Below are 25035 nucleotides of genomic sequence, written 5' to 3' on the forward strand. Positions count from 1 at the left end.
TAATCTGTATAGTTTAATTTTTTTTTATTTTCTTCTTTCCTTATCCAGTACATGATATAGTTAGTAATCCCTTATTATCCAGAGGGGATTGGTTCCAGGACCAAAAAATCTGCAGATGCTCAAATTCCTTCTGTAAAATGGTGTAATATTTGCATATAGCCTGTGCATCTCTAGATTAGTTTAAATACCTGTTACAACATAAATACTGTATACATAGTTATTGTAGTATATTGTTTAGGGAATAACCACTTGAAAATGTACATGATTGGTACAGTTTCTTTTTTCAAATATTTTCGATTTGTAGCAATTGAGCCAATTGTATTGCCAAATTCTTTCCAAATTTGTAACATATAGTCTATCCTAGTTAACATTAAAAATCAATTTATGTAACTGGGCATGATGGTGCACACCTGTAATCCCAGCTGCTCCAGAGGCTGAGAAGGGAAGATTGCAAATTCAAGGCCAGCCTCAGCAACTTAGTGAGACCCTGCCTCAAAATGAAAATAAAAAAGGTCTAGTTCAGTGGTATAGTGCCCCTGGATTCAACCCCCAGTATCACAAGGAAAAAATGTAACTTATTGGGGAAAAAAATCATATTGTTTCTCTTTCAAACTAGTAGGTAATCCAAAATTTCAATTGAATGTTAAATTTAAAAGTATTAATTAAACCCTGTTTGTCTCCACATTTTAATTGGAAGTAGAGTACCCCCAGGAAAGGGGGGAAACTAGGATATGCACAGGTATCTTCCATTCAGTTATTCCCCTACATTTTGCAGAAGTTAAGAACAAAAAGAGATGTGTCTTTATTGCTGATGCTTATTATGTGAAGCCAGTATACCTGATATAGCTTATTTTTATATTCTTTAAACCTTTTATTGTGGAAATTTTCAAGCATATACAAAAGTAGAGAAAATAGATTGATGATCCCCCTTTATCCCTTACCCAACATCAGTAATTATGGACTCATGGTTAATCTTGTTTTATCTGTTTTCCCCACTGACTATCCTTATTCCCTTGAATGATTTTGAAGCACATCCCAGATATTATATAATTTCACCCTTAATTTTTTTTTTTTTATCTCCAGAAGATAAGAATTCCTTTTGTTTTAAGGGACCTCATATAGCTCATGCATTCCCTTTCTCCTTTACTTCTTCCTTCTAAGCAGCCAACTTCTTTAAAAGTCGAATATTGTATATTGGGCGGTGACGCACACCTGTAATCCCAGCAGCTTGGGAGGCTGAGACAGGAGAATAGCAAGTTCAAAGCCAGCTTCAGCAACTTCGAGGCACTAAGCAACTCAGTGAGACCCTGTCTCTAAATAAAATACAAAATAGGGCTGGGGATGTGGCTCAGTGATCAAGTACCCCTGAGTTCAATCCCTGGTATCAAAAAAAAAGGTCGAATTTTTTTTTATGATTACATATCTGAGCAGAAGAAATCATAGATAGAGCACATGAATCCAAAAAGTGCTTTGCTTCAAAACAATAATGTTATACACTATAAATGTTTTATAATTTTATTTGTTAATTAAAGTGCTTTGCTTATAACAAAAGAATGAATGGGGATAGTTTTAAGTTGGGGGGGGGATAAATTATGTTTACCTCTTTGTTGCTGCTTAAAAACAATACATACAGAACCCTTTCTCTCACCTTCCTCTGCCACTACACAAACTATACTTAACCTGTTACCCAGATTATTGCAGAGCTTCCTAGTTTACCTCATTGTTCTCTCCTTCTGTCCCTGCTGTTTCAAATATAGGAGCCAGAGTCATCTTATTAAACACATTAGATCATGTAATTCCTCTGCTGAAAACCTTCCAAGGGCTTGCCTTTCCTTCATGTTCAGAATAAAAGCCAAAGTCTTGGCTTGATCTGTATTCTCCCATCTTCTCCCAGACCACTTCTCATCTTCCCGGCTCTTCACTCTACTTTATCGGTACAATTCAGATGTTCCAGGCACACTTCATTCTCAGTATTTTTGTCCTTATTGCTCCCTTTCTACCTTGAATGTTCTTTCTCCAAGTATCTGGCCCCTTCATTCCCTTCAAGTTTTTATTCTAATTTTACCTTATCAGTAGTGAAGCCTTTTGTGGGTGTTCAAATTAGATTATAACCCCCTGTACTTCCCCATCACCATTCCCCACTTTATTTCTCTTAGTACTTTGTCACTATTTTGCATACTCCATAATTTACTTGTCTTGATTATCTCACAAAGGCAGGAATTTTTGTCTATTTTGTGTTAGTTTTCCATTTAACAAAAGCTGTTTCTCAATTCTCCATCCCCTTTTAGTAACACCGTTTTTATCATTTGTTTATTAATTCAGCTTAAACATTTTCTTGAACATCTACACTGTGATAGCATGTGGATAGGATTTTGAACCATCAAAAAACTCCTGCCTCAGCTAGTCTTTTGACAAGGCTCTTTTTTTATAATGAGTATTGTTGCTAGTCCCACCCCCATTCAGAAAACGTTGCAGTGACTATTCTTGTTTGTTTTTATTTTTGAATTTTTGAAGAGGAATACCTCCTAGAAGTAGAATTGCTGGGTCATGGAGTGTGCACATTGTGATTGCCACTTGTTTCTTCACTTTTGTATCTTCTTAACTATAAAAGAAATACAGATATTCTTGCTTATCTTAGTTCTCCATTGTGCTCCTTAAAAAACATCAAGTTAACCTGGTGTGGTGGTACACGTCTATAATCCCAGAAAACTAGGAAGCTGAGGCAGGAAGATCAAAGGCTCAAACCCATCTTCAGCAACTTAATGAGGCTCTCAGCAACTTATCGTGACCCTGTCTCTAAATAAAAAATAAGTGGATTGAGGATGTAGCTCAGTGGTTAAGCACCCCTGCGTTCAATCCCTAGTACCAGAAAAAAAAAAAATCATGAAGTACATAAAACTCTAATAATAAGAGTATACTGATTCCTTATCATGGGGAGACAGAAAAATAGTTCTCTAATCTTTTCTTTTTCAACTTTAAATATTGTAAAGAAATAGGCTTCTTGGGCTGGGGTTGTGACTCAGTGACAGAGCGCTTGCCTCACATATATGAGGCACTGGGTTCAATCCTCAGCACCACATAAAAATAAACAAAGATATTGTGCCCATGTATAACTAAAAAAAAAAGAAGAAGAAGAAAAGAAATTGGCTTCTTAACTTAGATATATGCAAGGGACTCTCAGAGTTTGTGGATCGCTGCAATTCCTTGAACAGTTAAAGGAAATTAATGCAGTGCTTATGTGCCCGTGCTGATCAACATTTTTTTCTAGTATATATTGTCAGAATTCAAAAAAAGAAAAAAGAAACATGATCATCTTAGAAACTTAAGGGAAAGTGAAAGTCAAAGTTCTGAAATAACCAGATATGCTTTTTTAAGAAAATTTATTTATTTTTACATGGTGCTGAGGATCAAACCCAGTGCCTCACATGTGCTAGGCAAGCTCTCAAACACTGAGCCACAACTCCAACCCCCACCAGATATGCTTTTAATTAGTGTTTTTAGTTTGTAGTCTCCTAGACCATAGACTCCCTGATGATGTTCCATTTAAATTAAGTAAAATTTTCAGTGATCTATGGCAAAATGAAAAATTAGCACAGTGTAATGTGTGTATTTGCATAAATTTTAGATGTCCTTGATTTTTGAAAGATGTCTACTTTTTAAGCTATAAATTTATTTTAGAGAAGTTTTAGATTAAAAGAAAAGTTATAAAGAAATAATACAGGGCTGGATTGTGGCTCAGTGGTAGATTGCTTGCCTAGCATGAGTGAGGCACTGGGTTCAATTCCCAGCACTACATAAAAGTAAACAAAATAAAGGTATAAAATATTTTTTAAAAAAGAAAGAAATAGTACAGGGGATTACACTCCTCTCCCATCCATTTTTCTTACTGTTAACATTTTATGTTACTGTGCTACATTTGTAGTACCAATATTGATACAAAATTATTGGATTTTATTAGTAAGTACCCTTTTTTCTGATTGCAAACCTCTGGGATATCACATTACATTTAGTCTACAGTGCTAAGTAAAATTTCTCAGGCTTTTGAGAACAACGGTCTTTCTTATAAGTCAGGATTTGTGTTCCCTGCTTTCTTTTGTCTTAATATTCTTGTTTGGGAAAATAAGAAGTTGGAAATCCTCTGTCAGTTTTACTGGTCTGTGAAATCCAAAAGTCAGTATGATGATGATTAACAATGAAAAAGTCTCCAGGTTTTGTAACTTTTATTCAGTAGTAACTGCTGTTCCCATTTATCCACCCTCTCTACCTCCACCCAACCTCATTATAGTCTGACTTTAGCCCCTTTAATTTTACCTGAATTGTGCTGGCAGAAACCACCAATGATTTCAGTACTCTCCCTCCCTCATCCTTCCTTCTTTCTTCCTTCCCATTCATTCCCTTCCCTCCCTCCCTCCCTCCCTTCCTTCCTTCCATTTCTTATCTTTCTTTGCAGCATAAGAAATAATTCTTTTGCATTTTCTTCCTGGGTTCCTGCCACACTACAATTCTTATTCTCCTTCCACTCTGATTTTTCTTCTTTGCTTATTTCATTTCTCCCCCGTGCATTTTAAATGGTGACCCTGAGAATTTCATCTCCTGCCCTTTTTCTCCTTTTGCTTATACTTATCCTTGGCTTTAATCATCATCCTTGTTCTTACTGAACTCCAATCTCAAATTCAACCCTCTTTCCTATATTCAGTTACTTCCTAAGTTAGTAAATATCCATGTTGATTGTCCCATATTCAAACCAGAAAATAGTTGTGGTTTGATCTTAAATATATGAGAGGTAATAGGAAATTAAATGATATCTAGGCAAATAAGGCCTGAATTGCTAAGATTTCATCAAGTTGGCAAAGAATAAGTCATATATTTCTTTTGCACTTTTTAAAGAATATGGTAGTTGTAAAATAGTTTAAACTTATGTGTCACCATTATCTACCCATAATTTTTACCTTTAGCAGACCTTAACTTAAAATTGGAGTAGCTCCAGTAGCTTTAATCTACCTCAGTTTCTTTGCCCAGAATAAGATAATATCAGAGGAGAATGCATTAAGGGGCTGAGGGTATAAATGGATAGTCTGGGATGCCAGCAGAAAATGTAGTATATGCCAAAGTTTTTTGAACCCTGGTGCAGGTAACCTTGATCAGGGAGTCCAAATTGTTTGTTTCTTGGTACCAGAGAATTCCTGATAATGAGTGCTGGAAATACTCTGAATTTTGTACCAACTGTATAGTTTTACTGTTAATTTTTTAAGAAAATTTTAGTTGTCACTGGACCTTTATTTTATTTATTTATATGTAGTGCTGAGAATTGAACCCAGTGCCTCACACATGCTAGGCAAGCGCTCTACCACTGAGCCACAACCCCAGCCCAGTTTTACTGTTAATTTTGATAATATGTTTGTTTTGACTGCATTAAAATAGGGAAAGGTGTTAATGAAACAAAGATTCTCCTTGGGCATTTTAAATAGGGAGTAGGGAGATGGGGGACTGATTATAAAATAAGATTTTAGGTTAAGTAGTCTTAAATTTCTTTATGTCATGAAAATCTAATGAAGCCTATGCACAATTAGAAAAATTTGTATATATGCAAATTGCATACAATTTCAGGGATTCACAGAACTGAGGCCCATTTAGACCCTGCTAAGTCAGTTTCTATATTTTTGGACAGCTTTTTTCTTTTTACTCAATTCATGATGAGTTGAACTTGTTGTGGAGAAGATGCTACTGAAAGGTATAGGTTTAATTTTTATAAGGGATATTTAGTTATAATTTAGAAACATCTCAAATTTAAATGTTTTTTGTTTGTAATAAATACACACATACATTCACATAGTCTGCATACCATTGATTATAATATGATTGAATGAGATATATGAATTAATCACAACTAAAAAAACTCAATGCATAAGACAAACATTATTCTCCTTTTGGAGCTGTCATTTAATTTGTGGTATCTTAGAATGTAGAGCTGCTGTATAAATTTTTAAATACAATTCAACTTAAAATTAATTTTGTGGAGCAGTATTCCAATACACGCTCTTGAAATAATTGTACAAATCTCAGGAGTTCAAGATTTTAGCACAAGATCACTGACTCATATCATCCAGTAGAGATGAATGGGGAATGATGAGCTTGGTTACATGGAAAGTATACTCGTTAATTTATAAATTCTAGTCATAACTATAGTTCTCTGTTATTTTGAGTACTTTTTGTTGGTTTCTTTCTTGCCTTAGATTACAGACTAATAAATCCAATGTTGGTTGATTTTAGCAAAAAGAGTAAAATAAAATTCTGTATTAGTGGTTCTCAATCTCAGTTGTTTTGACATCTTCTTAAAGATTTATATATTATTTCAGGCCCTTAAATCTGCTTTTTTCCTCTAACTTATCTCAGAAACTTACCTGCTGATTTGTAAATTTAGTGTTAGATAAAAGTAATAACATATCAGGTACATTTTATTAATTTTAGTTAGCTCCAGCAGGTTTCCATCTCAGTCTGTTGAGTTGAGCTGAAGACAGAGTGATACTGAAAAAGACAGCAGGAACTAATATAAGGAGGGGGCATATATTAATATGGTCACAAAGTGGATGTTAAATAAATATGCCTGTGTGTAGAGAAACTCCTGTGAACCTCTTTTGAAAAATAAAAATGTATACTAATGCAGTAGCATTCAAACTACTTGTTCATTTGCTCACTTATTCATTTTTTAATAAAATTGTGAAATGTTTAATAGAAAATGTATGAGCAAAACAAATATGCATGCCATCATAATTTTTCCTTGAAAAAACTGATTCTGAAAATGGACATATAATGAATGACACATGCACATCCACAAAATGTGGTCATTACTAATGCAAAGTGTTATAAAGACAAGACTGAAAGTCATAGGACTTTAAATAGCATGAACAAATGAAATTACACATCATATGTTTTATGGAGCATACAAATGTAGTTAGTTTGCATAGTTCCATATTTGCTGTTTCTAAGATCACAAAATAAAATTTTAAAACCAAGAATAATAGCAGGTAAATACCATAAATAATACTGTTAAATTTCTGATAAACTAAACAAAATATCCTTCTAGATAATTGGGAATTCCCAGATCTATCTGCTTAATGGAAATGTAAGAATGCTAAGCATTAAATGGTAGCCAGATTGATTAGTGGATTACTGAATTAGAGTCTTCAGTAATATCTAAAAATCAATCATTTTAAGTTTGTGGATATCAAATAATTGACTGTTAATAACTTAGTACTAGTTGAAGTACTAGTAAATAGTTTTTGAGCATTATTTTTAAAAATGGGAAAATCAAAGGAATTTCTAATCATTTGCCCGTTAGCAAAGATAATGTAGTTGGGGATTGCTTTCAGTCTGTCAGAGGGTTCCCAAGATCTGTCAAGGGAGTTACAACTTTGGAAGGGAATAGAGTATTATAGAAATAAGATATTGATATTTTTCTCATCAGTGAAAACTTTTCAGTAGAGATTATTACCAGTGTACCTTGCAAGATTTTCTTCTGAATTTGAGGCCACTATATGTGTTCCTCAAGGAATATTATATTCATATTGGTGTTTCAGTATGTCATTTGATACTGTAACTGGCACAAATAAACAATCGATGGAATGAATCTGGGCAAGACAGTGTGTGATGCATTCTAAGTCCTCTGGGAACAAAGCTGTTTGAAACCAAGTTGATCTTGGTGTAGAAGAAGTAAAAATACCTTCCTCTGCCCTCGGACATGGTAGATGCATATTAGCTATGTAGGACTGCCATATCCCTTAGGAATACTCCTAAGAGAAGACAAGACAAGTAATATGCAGAATGAAAAAAAGGAATTCAGTAGTGAAAGAAGCTTTGTCCTCGAATAATTCTATTGGTCTCCTATATGATTTTTTAATTTGTATTAATATATCTGAAGATATGAACTATTTTTATTACTGAAGGTAAATTTTATTTATATCTGAAAATAATATACCTGTTTACTTGCAAAAGAAAAAAAACAACTCTTCTAATAATTAGATTGAGTCTATCTGCAGTTTAATTATATATGTAATCTGATCAATTAAATAAAACAACTTATGAAGTATCATAACAACTAACCTTATTTACAAACATTACTTTTTCTCATTTGGTCTTAGGGTTTTGACCCACCACATCAAAGTGACACAAGAACTATTTACATAGCCAACAGGTTTCCTCAGAATGGCCTTTACACACCTCAGAAATTTATAGATAACCGGATCATTTCATCTAAGGTAAAGATTAACACTTTTATTATTATTAAAATTGTAGATACATAGCGTTTTATTTTGAAAAATGATTTATTGTGTATGTTCAAGTTTATTTTGTATCCTTACAAAATAAAATGTGGTTAATAGATTTATCTTAATTAAAATGATGAGTTATGAAATAAAAGGAGTTGCTGGTTGCTGTAATCAGGTAGCCAACATGCCAAAAAATTACCTTTAGTTCCAATTAAACTAAGGAGCTAATACTTATATTTATGTGCTAGGTAGTATATTCATTACTTCTCATATCATTTAATCCTGAAAACAACCCTGTGAGATAGCTATTATTGAATCTATTTTACAAAGTGTTATTATACTCATTTTACTTTTCTTTTAAATTTATGCTGGGGTATTTAATTTTCCCATGTTTACACACTAGTAAGTGACTAGACTGGAGTTTGAACTCCATTCCATATGACTTTAAAGTCTGCTTGCCTCCAGTCTTATCACTTTTCTGTAAATGTTTTATGGTACCAAACTACTGCTTTACTCTTCTTCTTCCTTGTTTCATTTTTCTGTGTGACATTTTTAAGATGTCTTAGTTTATTTGAAGTTGAAGATTATACAGGAATGCTATCTAATAGACTTTTCTCTCATGTTGGAAATGTTTTCCGCATTGTTCAATATGATAGCCATTAGCCATATAGGGCTGTTGTGGCCTTGAATGTGACCAGTGCAACTGAAAAACTGAATTTTTAATTTAATTTAAATGTCAAGAGCCATATGTGACTAGTGGCTATCTTATCGAACACTACAGTTATAGAAGATTGGAGTCAATAGAAATTGAGTGTAAAGTTCTTAAGTCATAGCTAATGCTTGATAGAACACTGTAAGAAACATCTTCCCTCCTTTCCAGAGAGACTAATATTTTTTCTGTAATCCTGATTTCATCTTACCTAAGGATGTTGTCTTAGTTCAGGTGTTTCTTTGTCCTACCCCTTTTTTTCTGCTTTCACATTATTTATATATATGACATACCCATTAATGATGTCTTTTATTTTGGACAATAGCTCTAGAGCAGCAGGAGGAAGAGGAAATACCAGAATCTGTGATGATGGAGGAGCTCTATACTAATGACATAGTTTTTAGTAAATTATGTCAGAAATTAACATCCTTGAAATTTTTAAGATTTTCCTTAACTTGGAGTATTATTTAAATACAAGAAAATTCATCAGTTTTAAGTGTATAATTCGATAACTTCTGATAAATATATACCATGTGACCACCACCACAGTCAAAATGTGCAATATAGCTATGACTCCACAAAGTTCACTCATGCCCCTTTGCAGCTAGTCCCCCTCCTCCTTACCCTTAGCATTAGCAACCACTGATCTGTTTGCTATAATTATAGTCCTGCCTGTTCTAGAATTTCATATAAGTATAATCATACAGTTCAGATCTTTTGTATCTGACTTATTTTTACTTAACATAATGCTTTTGAAAGTCAGGTTTGTTGGTACAAGTGTCAGTATTAGTTTATTGCTTTCCTAGTGTACAGTTTAGCTGCTAGCCTGGGTTTATATCATTTATATCCTGAATTTGTGTCATTTTCTTTGTGTGGTTCTCTTGTATTTTCCCCTTACATTTCCAGCTAGCTTTATAGCTCTGAGCGCTAATATCTATCACATTTTTATATTTTGGTGAATAGGTCACGGTTCTCTTCTGTTTTGCTGCCATAGTTGTGGAAGTTGAACAGTGTCTCCAAGCTACGAAGTCCAAAATTTCTAGTTCTGTTTTCTTACAATTTTTTTCTTCTTTCCTTCCAAACTCTCTTCCATTTTAAAAACACTTTTCAGGATTTTAAATAGTTCTTAAATCTTTTTTTTTTTTTTAATTTTTACCTACTGGGAGTTCACAGGACCACTTCATTAAACTCTTCTGCCAATACAGAAAGCTGATTGTCCTTCCTGAAAACTTTTAGAATTAAATAAATGCCACTGTATGGCTTATTTCATAAGCAGGAGTATTGTTTCATATTTTGACCACAATTTCAAAAATATAGATGTTTAAATTAACATTGCCTTTTTAAAAACTTTTTCACCATAAATAAAGACTGTCATTACTACCTTCTTTCTTTTTTATCATGCCACTATTGCTTTCATAACTTCCTTCCCAACTAGATTACTTGCTATTACGAATGCTCATGTCAAATTTGCCTACCAAGGTACCTTTGCTAGATTCCTTCCTGTTAGCCACAGCTTTTAAAATGTAAAATTTTGTGGAGATTCTAGATTTTTTTAAAATATAGAATTCATGTCTTTGAACCCGATTTTAAGATTGTAGATATTTATGTAGACACTATTACTTTTTTCCTGAATGTAAGTGAAGCCTGACTCTTGATTATTCTCTTTTTACTATCTTTTTACCATCCTGTTATCTCCTTAAACTCTTTCCAGACTGTGTTATCTTGTCCCACAAATCCATGATGAATTTTCTCATACTGTCCTGTCTTTCTCAAATGTTCTCCGTTATTTGCTTTTAGTTTTCAGCTTGTTGAATGTTCCTTGTTTAAAGCCCCCATCAAATATGACCCTCTTCATTAACTTTTTCGTTCTCATTTTCTCCTTTTCCTTTGAATTATTCATGTTCTTTTGTTTACTTCATCTTTGAATACAACTGTTAATATTTTGTTCTTAACCTCCTCTATTTAATAATAAGCTTCTTTGTTTCCCCTATCAATTAAGTGTTATACACATTTTTAGGTACATGATCTGCTTTATTTCCTTTCATTGGCCATAGTAAGTGCCCTATATTGAATTTAAACTTCTTTGTAAAATATTTAATTTCAATGGGTATAATAACACATGCCTGTAATCCAGCAGCTTGTGAGGCTGAGGTATGAGGATTACAGGTTTGAGACCAGCCTCAGCAACTTAGCAAGGCCCTAAATGACTTAGTGAGATCCTGTTTCAAAATAAAAAGGGCTGAAAATATAGCCACCCAATTGTTACCAAAAAAAAAAAAAAAAAAGCATGTAATATTGCACCAGAGGAAATTAGATAAACTGCTTCTTCAAAAATTTTAAATTAATTTATTGCTTTTCGTTTTCAACTTGTTGAATGTTCCTTGTTTAAAACCCACATCAAATATGACCCTCTTCATGAACATTTTCTTTCTCATTTTTTCCTTTTTCTTTGAATTATTCATGTTCTTTCATTTACTTTATCTTTGAACACAACTGTATTTCACATTGATTAATTTAAGATTTTTGAAGAAACAGTTTATCTGATTTCTAAAAAATCAACAATTTAGTAGCAAAATTGATAAGTTCCAGTTTATCTAATTTTTAACCACTAAGGCTTCATTATCTGAAGTCAGCATATTTGAGGGGGAAAAAACTTATTTTGACCATTTTTATTTATTCATTCACTGATTCTGCAAAATTTTTGATCTCCAACCTTGGGCCAAGTGTAGCTTAAGTACCTGAGATACAAAAATAGATAAAATAATGTCCCTGGTCTCCGGGATCTTACATTCTACTGGGAGAATAGACATAGGGTAAAGTAAAAGTTCTATAAACTATCTCCCTATTTTATGTATAAAGTTATGTTGTGTGTAATGATGCAAATAAAATCTTTAGTATATTACCCTGTCCCTATAAACAGCATTATGAGCTATGAACTGAGTAATTAATAACAAACACGTAGCAATTAGGATGAGCCACGTTCTATTCTACATCTTCATTTATTAGCTTATTTAATCTTTTTAAGAACCCTATAAGATATATGCATTATTATTATCTTCATTTTATAGAGGAACAAATGTGGGACACAGAGAGATTAAGTCCAAGGTTATTTATTTAATGAGTGTTATAATTAGGATTGGGGCCGAGTAGTCTAAGCCCCAAGCATCTAGCTCTTGACCATTAAAATCTACTGTCTTTTTAAAATTGACATTGTAACAGAGTTTCATTTCTCTTCTTGAGACTTTTTATTATTTATTTATTATTATTAATTTTTTATTTTTATTAGTTATACAGAATAATGGGTTTCTTTGTGGCATGTTTGTATGCTCATGTAACATACTTTGATCATTTACAATCACCTTTATGAAATTGTTTATGGTTTTCCCACTAATAATTTATCTGAAACATTCTTATTTCCTCAACATACTAGATAATTTTTCCATATTCTGTACTAAAAAAACAGATAACTGAATAATTTGATCATTTTCTATTTCTGACACTGAACCAAATGAAATAAATGTTATCTAGTGTCAGCATTTCCGTCAACTTTTATTCATGTTTACCATTATTTAATTTTGTATAACAAAGTCCAAAATAAATTATTAAAATATTGTCTTAGACCTGCCTTCTCTAACTTCTAAAAAATCAACAATTTAATAGCAAAATTTATAAGTTCCAATTTATCTAATTTTTGAAAAATGCATTAAAATTACTAATAGAGGAAAAAGGAAAGTAGAATAATAAGAACTACTGAAACTAGAAACCAGAGACTAGTTTCTATAGCATCTAGAGTTACAAAAGTGGGCTCAGTGGTGCACACCTGTAATCCAAGCTATTCAAGAGGCCAACGCAGGAGAATCTTGAGTTTGAGGCCAGCCTGGGCAACTTAGTGAGACCCTGTCTCAAAATAAAACATAAGAAGCACTGGGGATGTAGCTCAGTGGAGGGTTCAGTCCCTATTACCACACATGTGCGCGCATGCACACACACACACACAAAGGAAAAAAAAAAACTATATGAATTTGATGATTTAGTAAATCTGATTTTACTTTTCTTATGTTTACATCAATATAGCATATATTATATTATTTTAGGACATTAATTTATTGATACCTTTTTTCTTTCTTTTTTTTTTATAGTATACTGTGTGGAATTTTGTTCCAAAAAATTTATTTGAACAATTCAGAAGAGTGGCAAACTTTTATTTTCTTATTATATTTTTGGTTCAGGTAAGCTTTATCACTTAATGGATTATTGTTTGTAAACATGTTTTCTAAAAATATGTCTTAGAATAGGGAAAAATTACATTGTGTTCTTAGGTATTTGACCATGGGATCATTTTTTTTTTAATATTTATTTTCTAGTTTTCGGTGGACACAACATCTTTATTTTATATTTATGTGGTACTGAGGATCGAACCCAGCAACTCGCACATGCCAGGCAAGCGCGATACCGCTTGAGCCACATCCCCAGCCCATGGGATCATTTTTTTAAAATAAGAGGTGTCACAATGTAGTCAAGGAATAAATTCTCTAAATCACATCTAGATTTCTAAAAAATAGCCTATGGATTTTAAGATCAGTTGTATTTTGTTTCATTACTGATGTACCATAGAGCTGATAACTGAAATCTAAGCTAAGATATAACCTATCATAGTTCAGAATCTTGCCCAGAACATATTTTGGCTGTTAATATACAGTGCATATTTTTGGCACATGCCTGCCTATGGAATCATCTTTGAATAAAGTGAAATTCTTTTGTTTTTTTAATTTAAGTTTTATTTTAGCTGGGTATAATGGTTCATGCCTGTGGTCCTAGCTGTTCAGGAGGCTGAGGCAGAAGGATCACTTGAGCCCAGGAATTCGAAGCTAGCCTGGACAACATAGTGAGACCCCCATCTCAAATAAAGAAATTTTAATTTCAAATTTTTTAAACAGTTTTAATTTTAAGAATCTCCAGGAGTACAGAGTCTTTATTCAGGAGAGCCTTTTCTGTTCATTATAATCTGGTTTGCCAGTTTCTAAATCTTGATATTATACTTTTTCTTATACATCCAAATTATCAAGAGAGAAGCCTATGAAATCACTGAGTATAAGTCAAGATGTAAAAATAGTGATTATCATTTTCCTTCAGAGGTTATGCTTTTAGGAGAAAACTTCATAAATTTCTTTCAATATGGCATTGAAAATTTTTAATGAGCTCTTTACTTTTCTCTCAGTAGAACCTGGGATTTCAAAAGAAAAATTTAGGGCTGGATTTGTAGCTCAGTGGTAGAGCCTAGTATGTATGAGGCACTGGGTTCAATTCTCAGCACCACATTAAATAAATAAATAAATAAAACAAAGGTATTATGCCCATCTACACCTAAAAATATATTTTAAAAAAGAAAAGTTAATACTAGTCAATCATTTTAATGCTTTGGGAAACATTTACATTTTTTTTAAATTGCCTTTCTTTATGAACAGAGTTCAAGGATCTCCTGATTTATGTGTGTTTGGTTTTCTTGGAAAAGTGAGAAGTTATATTAGCCATATCCAAGTAGTATGCATGGCTTTGTGAAATAACTAGCTAAGATCAGGAATTTAGCATATCTGTGGAATAGAACAAATTTAATTGCCCTATTCAGAATAAAGGAACAGTAATAAGTCATAAGGCCCCTGTTCTTTCTAACCATATGTAATCACTGCTGTAAATACTTCTTTACTTCTCTAGCAACTTATTGAAACCTCAGTTGTATGATTTACATTTTAATTACAGCATCATTTTCTTTGCTGTCCCCCTCTGACTGCTGGATAGAACAAAATTGCTTGTAGGAAAAAACCTTTTCCATACTCCCATTCCTAGTTCTCGCTTCCCAGTGTTGAGTTTATTCTGAATGCGAGGGTAAAAATTACTGACAGATTTATCAGCATTTTTCAAGATGTGCAAATAAATTGTAAAACAAGATCTGAACAGCTGTAGCTCCACTTCTGGGCAATATTGAAGAAGAACTTAAAAGTACCCTGTGTGTTAAGAAAGCAGAGTGACTGAGTCCACACTAGCAATGTATGTGGGTGTACGATACAGATTTAAATATTCTACCAATCCTTATATCATAGCCAATAAGGTGAAGTTGTGAAATTATAAATTAAACTATACTTGCTGCATAATAGAATGAGATTTTAGATGTTAATAGTATGATGTACATGGTGTAAAAAAATAATACTCTGCATTCTTTTTAATCTAGCTCATGATTGATACACCTACCAGTCCAATTACCAGTGGACTTCCATTATTTTTTGTGATAACAGTAACCGCCATAAAGCAGGTATGAAATACTTTCTATTATTGTTGTTTTCATTCAATTCATTTAGAAATTGCTAAATCTTTCCACAACAAAGTAACATTTATTATCCTGAAAAGAACTCCATTTCTAAGAAAGCAATAAATTTGTTTAATATATAATAAAATTAAACTGTTAGCCAGTCTATTATATTTCAGGTACCTGATGACTGATAAATGATTACTATTATTAAAATGTTGCTCCTTTGACACAGCTAGGAAGCATGTTAAAAACAAATACTATATGTACAAGCCAATTTATATATGAAACAATTTATTATAATCATCTTAGTAGAATCTAGTGATATTTGAAGAAAATTAGTTTGAAGGAATATGTTTACAGGTAGTAAAACGCGTACTTCTGGATTGAACATTTGTGAATAAAAGTTGTATAGTGCTTTCTTAGTTTTTACAACTATTCTTTTATGTAAAGTAGCACCCTAACGAAAAAAGTTTCAGCCAAATTATGAGTTTACATTAAAATCTAGGTGTAGAGACACAAAATTATTGGATAAACATACTAATTAAGAAATAAAGTCTTCTTTAAAATGTCATGTTGTTATAGCTAGCACTCTCAAAAAATCTTGACAGGATCTCTGATTATACAGAGATGTGATCCCTACCAACGGAGAGAGTTAATTGACTTTTCTTATCTAAATGTGATGAACTTTCATTTTGTACTATATAGGGCTGGGCACAGGGTAATCCCAGTGGCTTGGGAGGCTGAGGCAGGAGGATTAGGAATTAAAACCCAGTCTCCAAAACTTAATGAGATCCTGTCTCTAAATAAAATGTTTAAAAAAGGACTGGAAATGTGGCTCAGTGGTTAAGTGCCCCTGGGTTCAATCCCTGCTACCAAAAAAAAATAAGAAGAAGAAGAAGAAGATGTAGAGATAAGGTATAGATGGACATGAAAATAAAATTGACAAACACTTTGGGATGAAGTATGTTCTTTATCATGTAAGGAGGATAAGAGGAGTCTATGGATTAACAATTAAATTATGAATCTAGTGTAGCAAAGAATATTGAGCCACAGCTCTTAGTTTGATTTCTTTCTTTACTCTTCTATCAAGGAATAGAATTGGTGCATGTAATTCAGTAAGCATTCAAATCATTCTGTACAGTTTTCCAGATGTCATTTTTCTCATCAGAGTAACACATATTCATCCCTTGTACCTCTTATATATATATATATATATATATATATATATATATATATATACTTTCCTCTTAAGTGATTTCATCTAGTCTGGTGATTTAAAGTAACATCTGTATGTTGATAGTTCTCAAATTTATATCTATCTTTAAACTATTATTTGAACTTCCAACACATGTACAACTGTTTACACAACAGTTCTGTTTATTATGTCTTACAAGAATCTCAAACAGAACTCTTGATGTTTTTCCCTCTAACGCTTATTAAAGTTTATTAATGGCTCTGCCATCTCTCCACCGCAAACCTTGGCATCTCCTTCTTTGACTATTTTTGTCCCTAGCTTCAAGATCTACCTCATTAGTCTAAGTTATCATGATCTCTTCCCTGGACAATTGCATTATTCTTCAAATAGTTTCTCACTTCTACTCTTGCCTTCCTGCTGTTTCCATACAATAGCCAAATTGATCTCTTAAAATCAGATAATACCACCCTCCCATTTAAAACTGTGCAGGGTTTCTTGTCTGACCAAAACACAATCCATTTCAATGATCTACACAGACATACAGTCTAGTTCCTGGTTCTCTTTATTTCCCATTGTTTTTACATTCACTCACTGTCCTCCAGCCGTACCCTTCTCTTTGTCCTCAAATGCAGTAAGCATGCTCCTATCGAAAAGCTTTATGACTTGCTGCTGTACTCTTCCTGGAAAGTTTTTCTACCAGGTAATTGCATGGCTCAATTCCTCATTTTACTTAGATACTTGAACTTTGGCTTTTCCTGGTCATAGCATACCATTCCCTAATGTTTTTTTCCATCTTTTTTCTTCATATCATTATTCTGACTTGGTATTCTGTTGAATTAATGTTTGCTTAAAGTTTATCATTTTCATTCAAATGTTTAGCTCTAAGGACAGAGACTGTTTTATATACTGGCTTATTTCCAGTGACTGAATGAGACCATACACCTCTATGGGCTTTTAAATATTAGCTGAATAAATGAATAAATTAACCTATTGAATATTTTTTAAAGCAATGTAAAATGTTGTTATATGTCTTGTCCTTATTTCTCAGTATATATTGGCCAAATATGAACTGCATTTAATTGGAATTTGATACCATTCATGCAGTGAGTTGAAAAAAATTATGGTATATACCTATCCATAAAACAATCATTTAGTATAATTACAATAATAATTGACATCCTGTCTTCTTCTAAAATGGGTTAGGTAAAAATGCATAAAATCTAAAGTAGGAAACAGGGAAATTATACTTCAAACTTGAGTTAGTATGGTTATTGCTGTTGTGAACTAAATTTTTTTTTAATTTTTTTTTCATTGTAGATGAACACAATACCTTTATTTTGTTTGTTTATTTTTCTGTGGTGCTGAGGATCAAACCCAGTCCTCACACATGCTAGGCAAGCACTCTACCACTGAGCCACAATCCCATCCCCTAGAACTAAATGAGAATTTCTTGACACCTAATGCAAAAGAGGAAATATATAATTTTCAAAGAGAAAATTTAACCTATAAGGCTTTTCTGCCTTTCTCAAAGCAAATTTAAGGACTTGAATTTTTCTATTTTGTAATAACTATTCCTAAGTTTACTCATTTAATAAACAAAGAAAGTACTTTCTTCGATGTATTATTCAGTCTTTATGTCTGTCACTATAAATCAAGAGAAGAAATTTAGAAAAATTGTAGAAGTGAAAGTTGCTATGATCCAACCTTATTGGTATTCTTTTCTTCTCCCTTTTTAGTTTGCTTTTGCTTTTTTCACTTTTGCCAAAATAGGAAAGACTCTATTACCAGTTGTTTGTTTTTAAATTTTTCCCATCTGTATATACCTGTCATGTATTCTCAAGATATAGTGCTCTGGTAAATAAGATGGTCTCTACCTTTTAGGAGCTTTAACTCCATGAAGTAGGAAGGTAAGACCAAAGACAAAAATAACCACATAGAGTGGTAATAAGATATGCTAGACATGACTGTTCAAAAAAGTGATGTAGCACTTCATCTGGATGATCAAGGAGGATTCTGTGGAGGAATGTTATTTAGATGAGTCTTAGAACATGGACAAAATAACAAATGAAAAATGTTAAGGTAGAAATAAACTCAAAGACTCAAATGAGAGAAAAGACAAGACCTATTTTGGGGAATTATAAGGCTAATTAATGTTTGAGCCTCTTTAGGAAAATACTAAGAGGTAATAGTAGAAATTAACATAGATACTAAATTAAGGAAGCTACAAGATTCTTGTTCTAAGGTTTGGGAGTCACCAGGGATTTTGAGCAGGATAGTAAATTAAAACAATGTTGTAGGAAGATTGATCTGACAATAATACGTACAAGGAACTAGAATTTATAAACTTATATTAGAAAAGATATTGCCTTTATTATTATAGCTTTGCTGTTAATGTCTTCCAACTATAAAAGTGTACTTTTTGACGGTTTCAGAACAGATGTTTTGACTCCATTAAATTTTTCTCACATTGACATATCTTAGCTTAAATAGGGCCAATATAACTTAGCCTATCTATCTAAAGTGTTCATATAGGTAAGGATATTTTCCACAAACGGTAATATAAAACATAGTCTATAATTCTATACCTTACTTTCTATCATTTAATGTTATCTCTTAAGTATCATCTCATTATCTGTACTTATACTTTACCTTGCGTCTTTGATTAAATAACACAGAAAGTCTTTTCTACTTAAAAAAAATTATATTCCTTAACATCAAAGGATTCTTGGTGAAATATTTGTCTGTTTCCCTTTCTAGTAATGACCCATATAGCCTACCCTGTTTTTAATGGTACTACAGATTGAGCATTCTTTATCTGAAATGGTTGGGATGAATTACTTTGGATTTCAGGGTTTGTTTTTTTTTTTTTTTTTCAGATTTTTGGGATATTTGCATGTGCAAAATAAGATACCCTGGGGATGGGACCCAAATCTAAACATAAAATGCATTTATGTTGTATATTCACTTTGTACTCTTGGCTTGAAGATAACTTTATACAGTATTTGAGATATTTTTGCACATGATGTTTTACACATGAGATCAGGTGTGGAATTTTCCACTTGGGGCATCATGTCATTACTCAAAAAGTTATGAATTTTGGAGCATTTTGGGACTCCAGTTTTCAGGTTAGGGATGCTCAACCTGTAATTATAATTAATTCTTTTGGTCTATTGTTTAAAAAAGTGAACAGAGTCAATCTCAGTTTCAAAATCTTCTTTTTCTTCTGTTTATAGTCTTTAATAATACAGTGTGAATTTATGTTTTGTAATTAAAATAAAATATTATTTGTACATTAAAGTGATAGAATTTAGTGATGGAATAGTGTTAGGAAAATAGGAGTCAAGAATATGACTTTGCAAGGTCTGGGGATATAGCTCAGTTGGTGTAGTGCTTGCCTTGCATGCACAAGGCCCTGGGTTCAATCCCCAGCACCACAAAAAAAAAAAAAAAAAACAAGAATGACTTTGTAGATTTTTGGCATGAGTAGCTGATAGTGACATTTGTCAAGTTAGGAAATATGGAAAATGCAACAAATTTGGGGGGAAATATCCTAAATTTAGTTTGTAAGATATTTATGAGACATCAAAATGGAGATAATAATGCAGTTAGATATTAAGTTTGGAATCAGAAGGATATGAATTAGAGATAGAAATTTCAGAATTACCATATATTTTGTATTATATGAATACACAGAAATAGTGAGAATGAAGTGTGAGAAAAGGGTCCACAAAGGTAATGTGGACCTCCAATAAGGAAATGGAGAAGTAGCTAGAGAGAGCCTATGAAAACAGGAACCATGTATATCATGAAAACCAAAAGAACAGAGTATTTCTAGTAAGAACAAATGTCGAATATCTGGTGAATGAAATTTTTTTTTATTCTTTTTTTTTAAGAGAGAGAGAGAGAGAATTTTTTAATATTTTTTTTTTAGTTTTCAGTGGACACAACATCTTTGTTTGTATGTGGTGCTGAGGATCGAACCCGGGCTGCATGCATTCCAGGCGAGCGCGCTATCGTTTGAGCCACATCCCCAGCCCTGAAATGTTTTAAGGAAGTTTTCACAATGTTTTTCTTACTTGATCAAAATGGTTTTAAAATTATACTGAAAGGGGTATTTTTTTATTCTTTGTATATTTACAGGGATATGAAGATTGGTTACGACATAACTCGGATAATGAAGTAAATGGAGCTCCTGTTTATGTTGTTCGAAGTGGTGGCCTTGTGAAAACTAGATCAAAAAACATTCGGGTATGCATCTAGTAAATAATAGAAAATAGTATTTTGATATTAGAGCATTAATTTCTATCTTGATTATACTTTAGTACAACAGGCTTTAGCCTGTTTTTTCTACATAAATGTAATATGATAGGGGCTGGGGTGCAGCTCAGTGGTAGGGTGCATGCCTAGCATGCTGGAGGCCCTGGATTTTACTCCTAATACCAAAATAATAAGAAATAAAATAAAGTGAAATACTCTGATAAGGTACTTATTTAGAATCTAATAAAATAAGTCCTTACCTTTTAAAATCTGTTTACTCAGCTTTCCCCCCAAATTTTTCATAGGTGGGTGATATTGTTCGAATAGCCAAAGATGAAATTTTCCCTGCAGATTTGGTGCTTCTGTCCTCAGATCGACTTGACGGTTCATGTCATGTTACAACTGCTAGTTTGGATGGAGAAACTAATTTGAAGGTTTGTTCATATATATGTTAGAGTGCTGCTCTTGATGAACAAAATAGCTTTGTGTTATTACTGATATTTTCCTTTGGTTAAGTAATAAAATTTGATCTGATGAAGGAGAAATTTTTTTAAATTACTGAAACTTTTAAAAAAGCATGATTTTTAAAAAGAATAAGTGTTATTATGTATCTATTTTAAGAGTAGCCCAACATGGTTTAGTCAATTCAAGCTGAAAATGGAAAGTATATTTTAGGAAAAATATAGTCTTATTATTATTTGTGATGATTATTTTTTTGTGTGTGTATATACACACCAGGGATTGAACTCAAGAGCACTCGACCACTGAGCCACATCCCTAGCCCTATTTTGTGTTTTATTAGAGACAAGGTCTCACTGAGTTGCTTAGCACCTCAAAGTTGTTGAGACTGGCTTTGAACTCGTGATTCTCTTGTTTCAGCCTCCCAAGTTGCTGGGATTACTGGCGTGCATCACCATGCCTGGCATGATGGTTTTTTATCTAAGGGACAACTTTAAATTTTTTCAGTTTTCAGACTACAGCCAAGAGTGAAAATTCACATTTTTTTCCCTGTTAAATTGCTTATAATAAACTTTGAACAGTAGTGACTGTATGCACACACTTCATTTCCTTGTATGTAAATGGCCTCCATAGACAGGTAATCTCAGCAACCCCTTTCTTCTTTCCCTTCTGTTTTATTATCTAGCTGAGTTATCTCAAGTACAGTAGGTTTTATCTGTAAAAGAGATTTGAAGTACCTGATATCTAAAGTCACATTTGGTTACAGTTTAATCCTTTTTTCCCCCTAGACACATGTGGCAGTTCCAGAAACAGCAGTATTACAAACAGTTGCCAATTTGGACAGCCTTATAGCTGTAATAGAATGCCAGCAACCAGAAGCAGATTTGTACAGGTATGATGTTCAGTGTACTCATTGTAAATCCCATTAATAGACTTCGTTTTTTGGTTTTATAACCATAAGCAGAAAATCAAATTTTTATCTAATTGGTAATATTATTTATGGAGAAGGTAAAGGAAGGGTGAAATTGAGGACAGCAATTGGGGAGGGGATAAAAGCAGTTTTTACCAGAATTCTAAGCAGAAGATATGAATTTAAAAGCAATACTTTTATTCACATGCCTTCCGTTATCTTCTACTGTTATGAACCAGCATGCTCACATATAGCTCTAAAATCTATAGAGCTGCAGAAGTAGTATTATTGCTTTTAAGCCCTCATAGATTTGGGGCTTTAATAAATATACTGACAAATTACAGAAGCATTGTAATTGGACTGATTTTTATCACATAAGCAAAGTAAAAGTTTATGAGATTTTTTTGTTGTTTCAGATTTTTACTATCATTAAGTGTTATAATTTTAAAATGTTTACTAATTTTATAGATAATGATTTTAAACTATATTTTTTATCAAAAAGGTTAAGTCGTTTTCCATGCTTGTTTTTGTTTTTCTCTCTTAAATTGTGCTTCTTTCCAATTGCCTATTTATTAATTGGGATTACATTATTCCTCTTTAAGAACTTTTAATAGTTTATTGAAAGTAACTCATGTGGTAATGAGTGATCTGTGCTAAACTACTGAAAAATAGTGCTCCTTTCTATTTAGGAGCAGCCTCTAGCATGTGCCTATTTCACAGAAGTCTTCATTTTCTCTTTTTTTGGCTGCTTTAGTTCTCTTTGTTTTCTTTCTACCCATTTATATTTTAGACTTTTACATAGCTCTTCTATATTTAAGATTTTTCCCTAATAAAATAACATTTTGCTTCTAGGAATCTATCTTAATGAAAATGTGAAAGGATATATATATGCAGTGTTATTCAGTCAGGACTATATTGTTTAGGCTGTTCATAAGTTGAGAAATAAACCTAAACTTCATAGTAGTGGTTTAAGTAAATTATGCAATAACCAAGAAATGCAGTACTATGTGTGGCTATTAAAAATAATGATGTAGATATGCTTTTGATTGGGCATGTTAAGTTGGGAGAAAAATGTTAATATCACTATTTATATTGTGATCCTGTTTTTGTTTTTAAGATACATACATACATGCATACGAATATAAAAAAACCTGGAAAACGTACTCCAAAATATTAGCAGTATTTGTATTTGGTAGTGGGATTACCAACATTGTGAGTTTTAAAAATATTTTCTTAATTGTTTTATAAAATATTCATATATTTGAGTATGTATGTAGCTTTTGTATTTGAAAGGGGAATAATAAAGTGATTTTGAAGAACATCAAATGTGGATTTGAAACAAAGGATAAAGAAGACACAAGATGGATTGGGCCAGTGTGAAACTGACCTGAACAGATAACTTAGAAGTGCCTAGAATCAAGAATAACAGAACAGGGCTGGGGATGTGGCTCAAGCAATAGCACACTCGCTTGGCATGCTCGAGGCGCTGGGTTTGATCCGCAACACCACATAAAAATAAAATAAAGATATTAAAAAAAAAAAAAGAATAACAGAACAAATAAAAAGAAAAGAAACAGCTCCTTTGTTGGAATTTAGCTAAGGGAAACAAAAGTACTGATCACACATCATCTCTGAAACGTGTCTAGAGAAACACTAGCTGAATTTTTTTTTTAATTTTTTTTTTTTTTTTTTTTGTGGTGCTGGGGATCAAACCCAGGGCCTTGTGCATGTAAGGCAAGCACTCTATTAACTAAGCTATATCCCTAGCCCAAATTGTTTTCTTTGAATCTAAATTCAAAGTCTAGGAGTTAAGACTACATAAAATTCCACTGTAAGTGGAGAAAATAAGAACAGTACTTCGCATTGACATAAACTGACAAAAATAGAAACAAGAAACTGGAAAGAAACAATGAAGTCAAAGTCTCCAAGGGATAAAGGATCTGTGACTTGGAAACAGAATCATAGGGGATATTTGAAAAGGGAGTACTTAATATTTCTTTGCCTAAAGATTAACATGATACTTTGTCTAGAATTTGCTTCAACTCAGAATTTGCTTCTTACTATAGTAGAAATAACTGTGTTCATGAATTGACTCCTTGCTCTGGTGATGTTTTGGTGGTAGATGGGATTGAAAGGCCCAGCTGGAAGTCCATTATAGAATGGTTTCACTCTAGATTTCAAGCAATGGACACTTTAAATATAACTGCAAGGCTAAAGAAGTCCAGAAGTTCACTGATAGGTTTTTTGCTTACCACTCTATCCCTACCATATAACTCATACATTAAATAGTTGCTCAGTGAATATATGTTGAATGAATGAATGTATAAGCTGGTTCAGTGACATATAGTCACAAGAGTCATTAGTCAATTATAATGAAACATGTAGACATTCATTGTTGGCTAAGTAACATATGCATTTTTGTGTAAAAACTATAAATTCTCATGATGATCAAACAAATAATAATAGTAAAAACATAGCATTTATATTTTGAAATTTTTTTAAATTTATTAATTACCAGGAGTAGAAAAGGCAAGATTACTAAGTGTTTTAAAGCAAAAGGACTATCTTTATAATTTCTAGCATGAATATTGAACATTCATATATGCAAAAGGTTCATTTTTCTTTTATATATATGCAACTAGTGCTAAAACTAAGGTGTTTCACCCATTGATTTATAAGTAATATATTTTTGTAACATAGTGCATTCTTTTATAGATTCATGGGACGAATGATAATAACTCAACAAATGGAAGAAATTGTAAGGTAAGAATAAATTCACATTATCTAATTACTCTTAAGTGGGAACTCTTTGTGGGAGGGGCTAAAAGGTAAAGGGAGATTAAGTAAACAACAATGTATCAGAAAAGTTTAATATAAAAGCATTCAGAACTTTATATGCTGGTAATTTATGGTGGCAATGAGTAAAGGTAAAATATC

General features: G+C 32.5%; 1 protein-coding gene across 6 annotated transcripts in view; it reads left to right on the forward strand.

The window, feature by feature from the left end:
- The window catches only part of Atp11b (ATPase phospholipid transporting 11B (putative)), a 114817-nt gene that overhangs the window by 4473 nt on the left and 85309 nt on the right, over positions 1–25035 (forward strand). For 5 of the 6 annotated variants that reach the window (XM_046466842.2, XM_046466841.2, XM_058586208.1 and 2 more), the window contains exons 2-8: positions 8139–8255; positions 13113–13202; positions 15200–15280; positions 20613–20720; positions 21035–21163; positions 21977–22080; positions 24814–24861. In XM_046466842.2, the coding sequence (XP_046322798.1) occupies positions 8139–8255; positions 13113–13202; positions 15200–15280; positions 20613–20720; positions 21035–21163; positions 21977–22080; positions 24814–24861 (677 nt within the window). Of the gene's footprint in view, positions 1–8138; positions 8256–13112; positions 13203–15199; positions 15281–20612; positions 20721–21034; positions 21164–21976; positions 22081–24813; positions 24862–25035 lie in introns of those variants that run through there. The other variant, XM_058586209.1, reaches the window with a different exon arrangement.

Source organism: Marmota monax, unplaced genomic scaffold, assembly GCF_021218885.2.
Source record: "Marmota monax isolate L192 unplaced genomic scaffold, Marmota_monax_Labrador192_F-V1.1 WCK01_AAM20220418_F8-fsc00074, whole genome shotgun sequence".
Taxonomy (NCBI): domain Eukaryota; kingdom Metazoa; phylum Chordata; class Mammalia; order Rodentia; family Sciuridae; genus Marmota; species Marmota monax.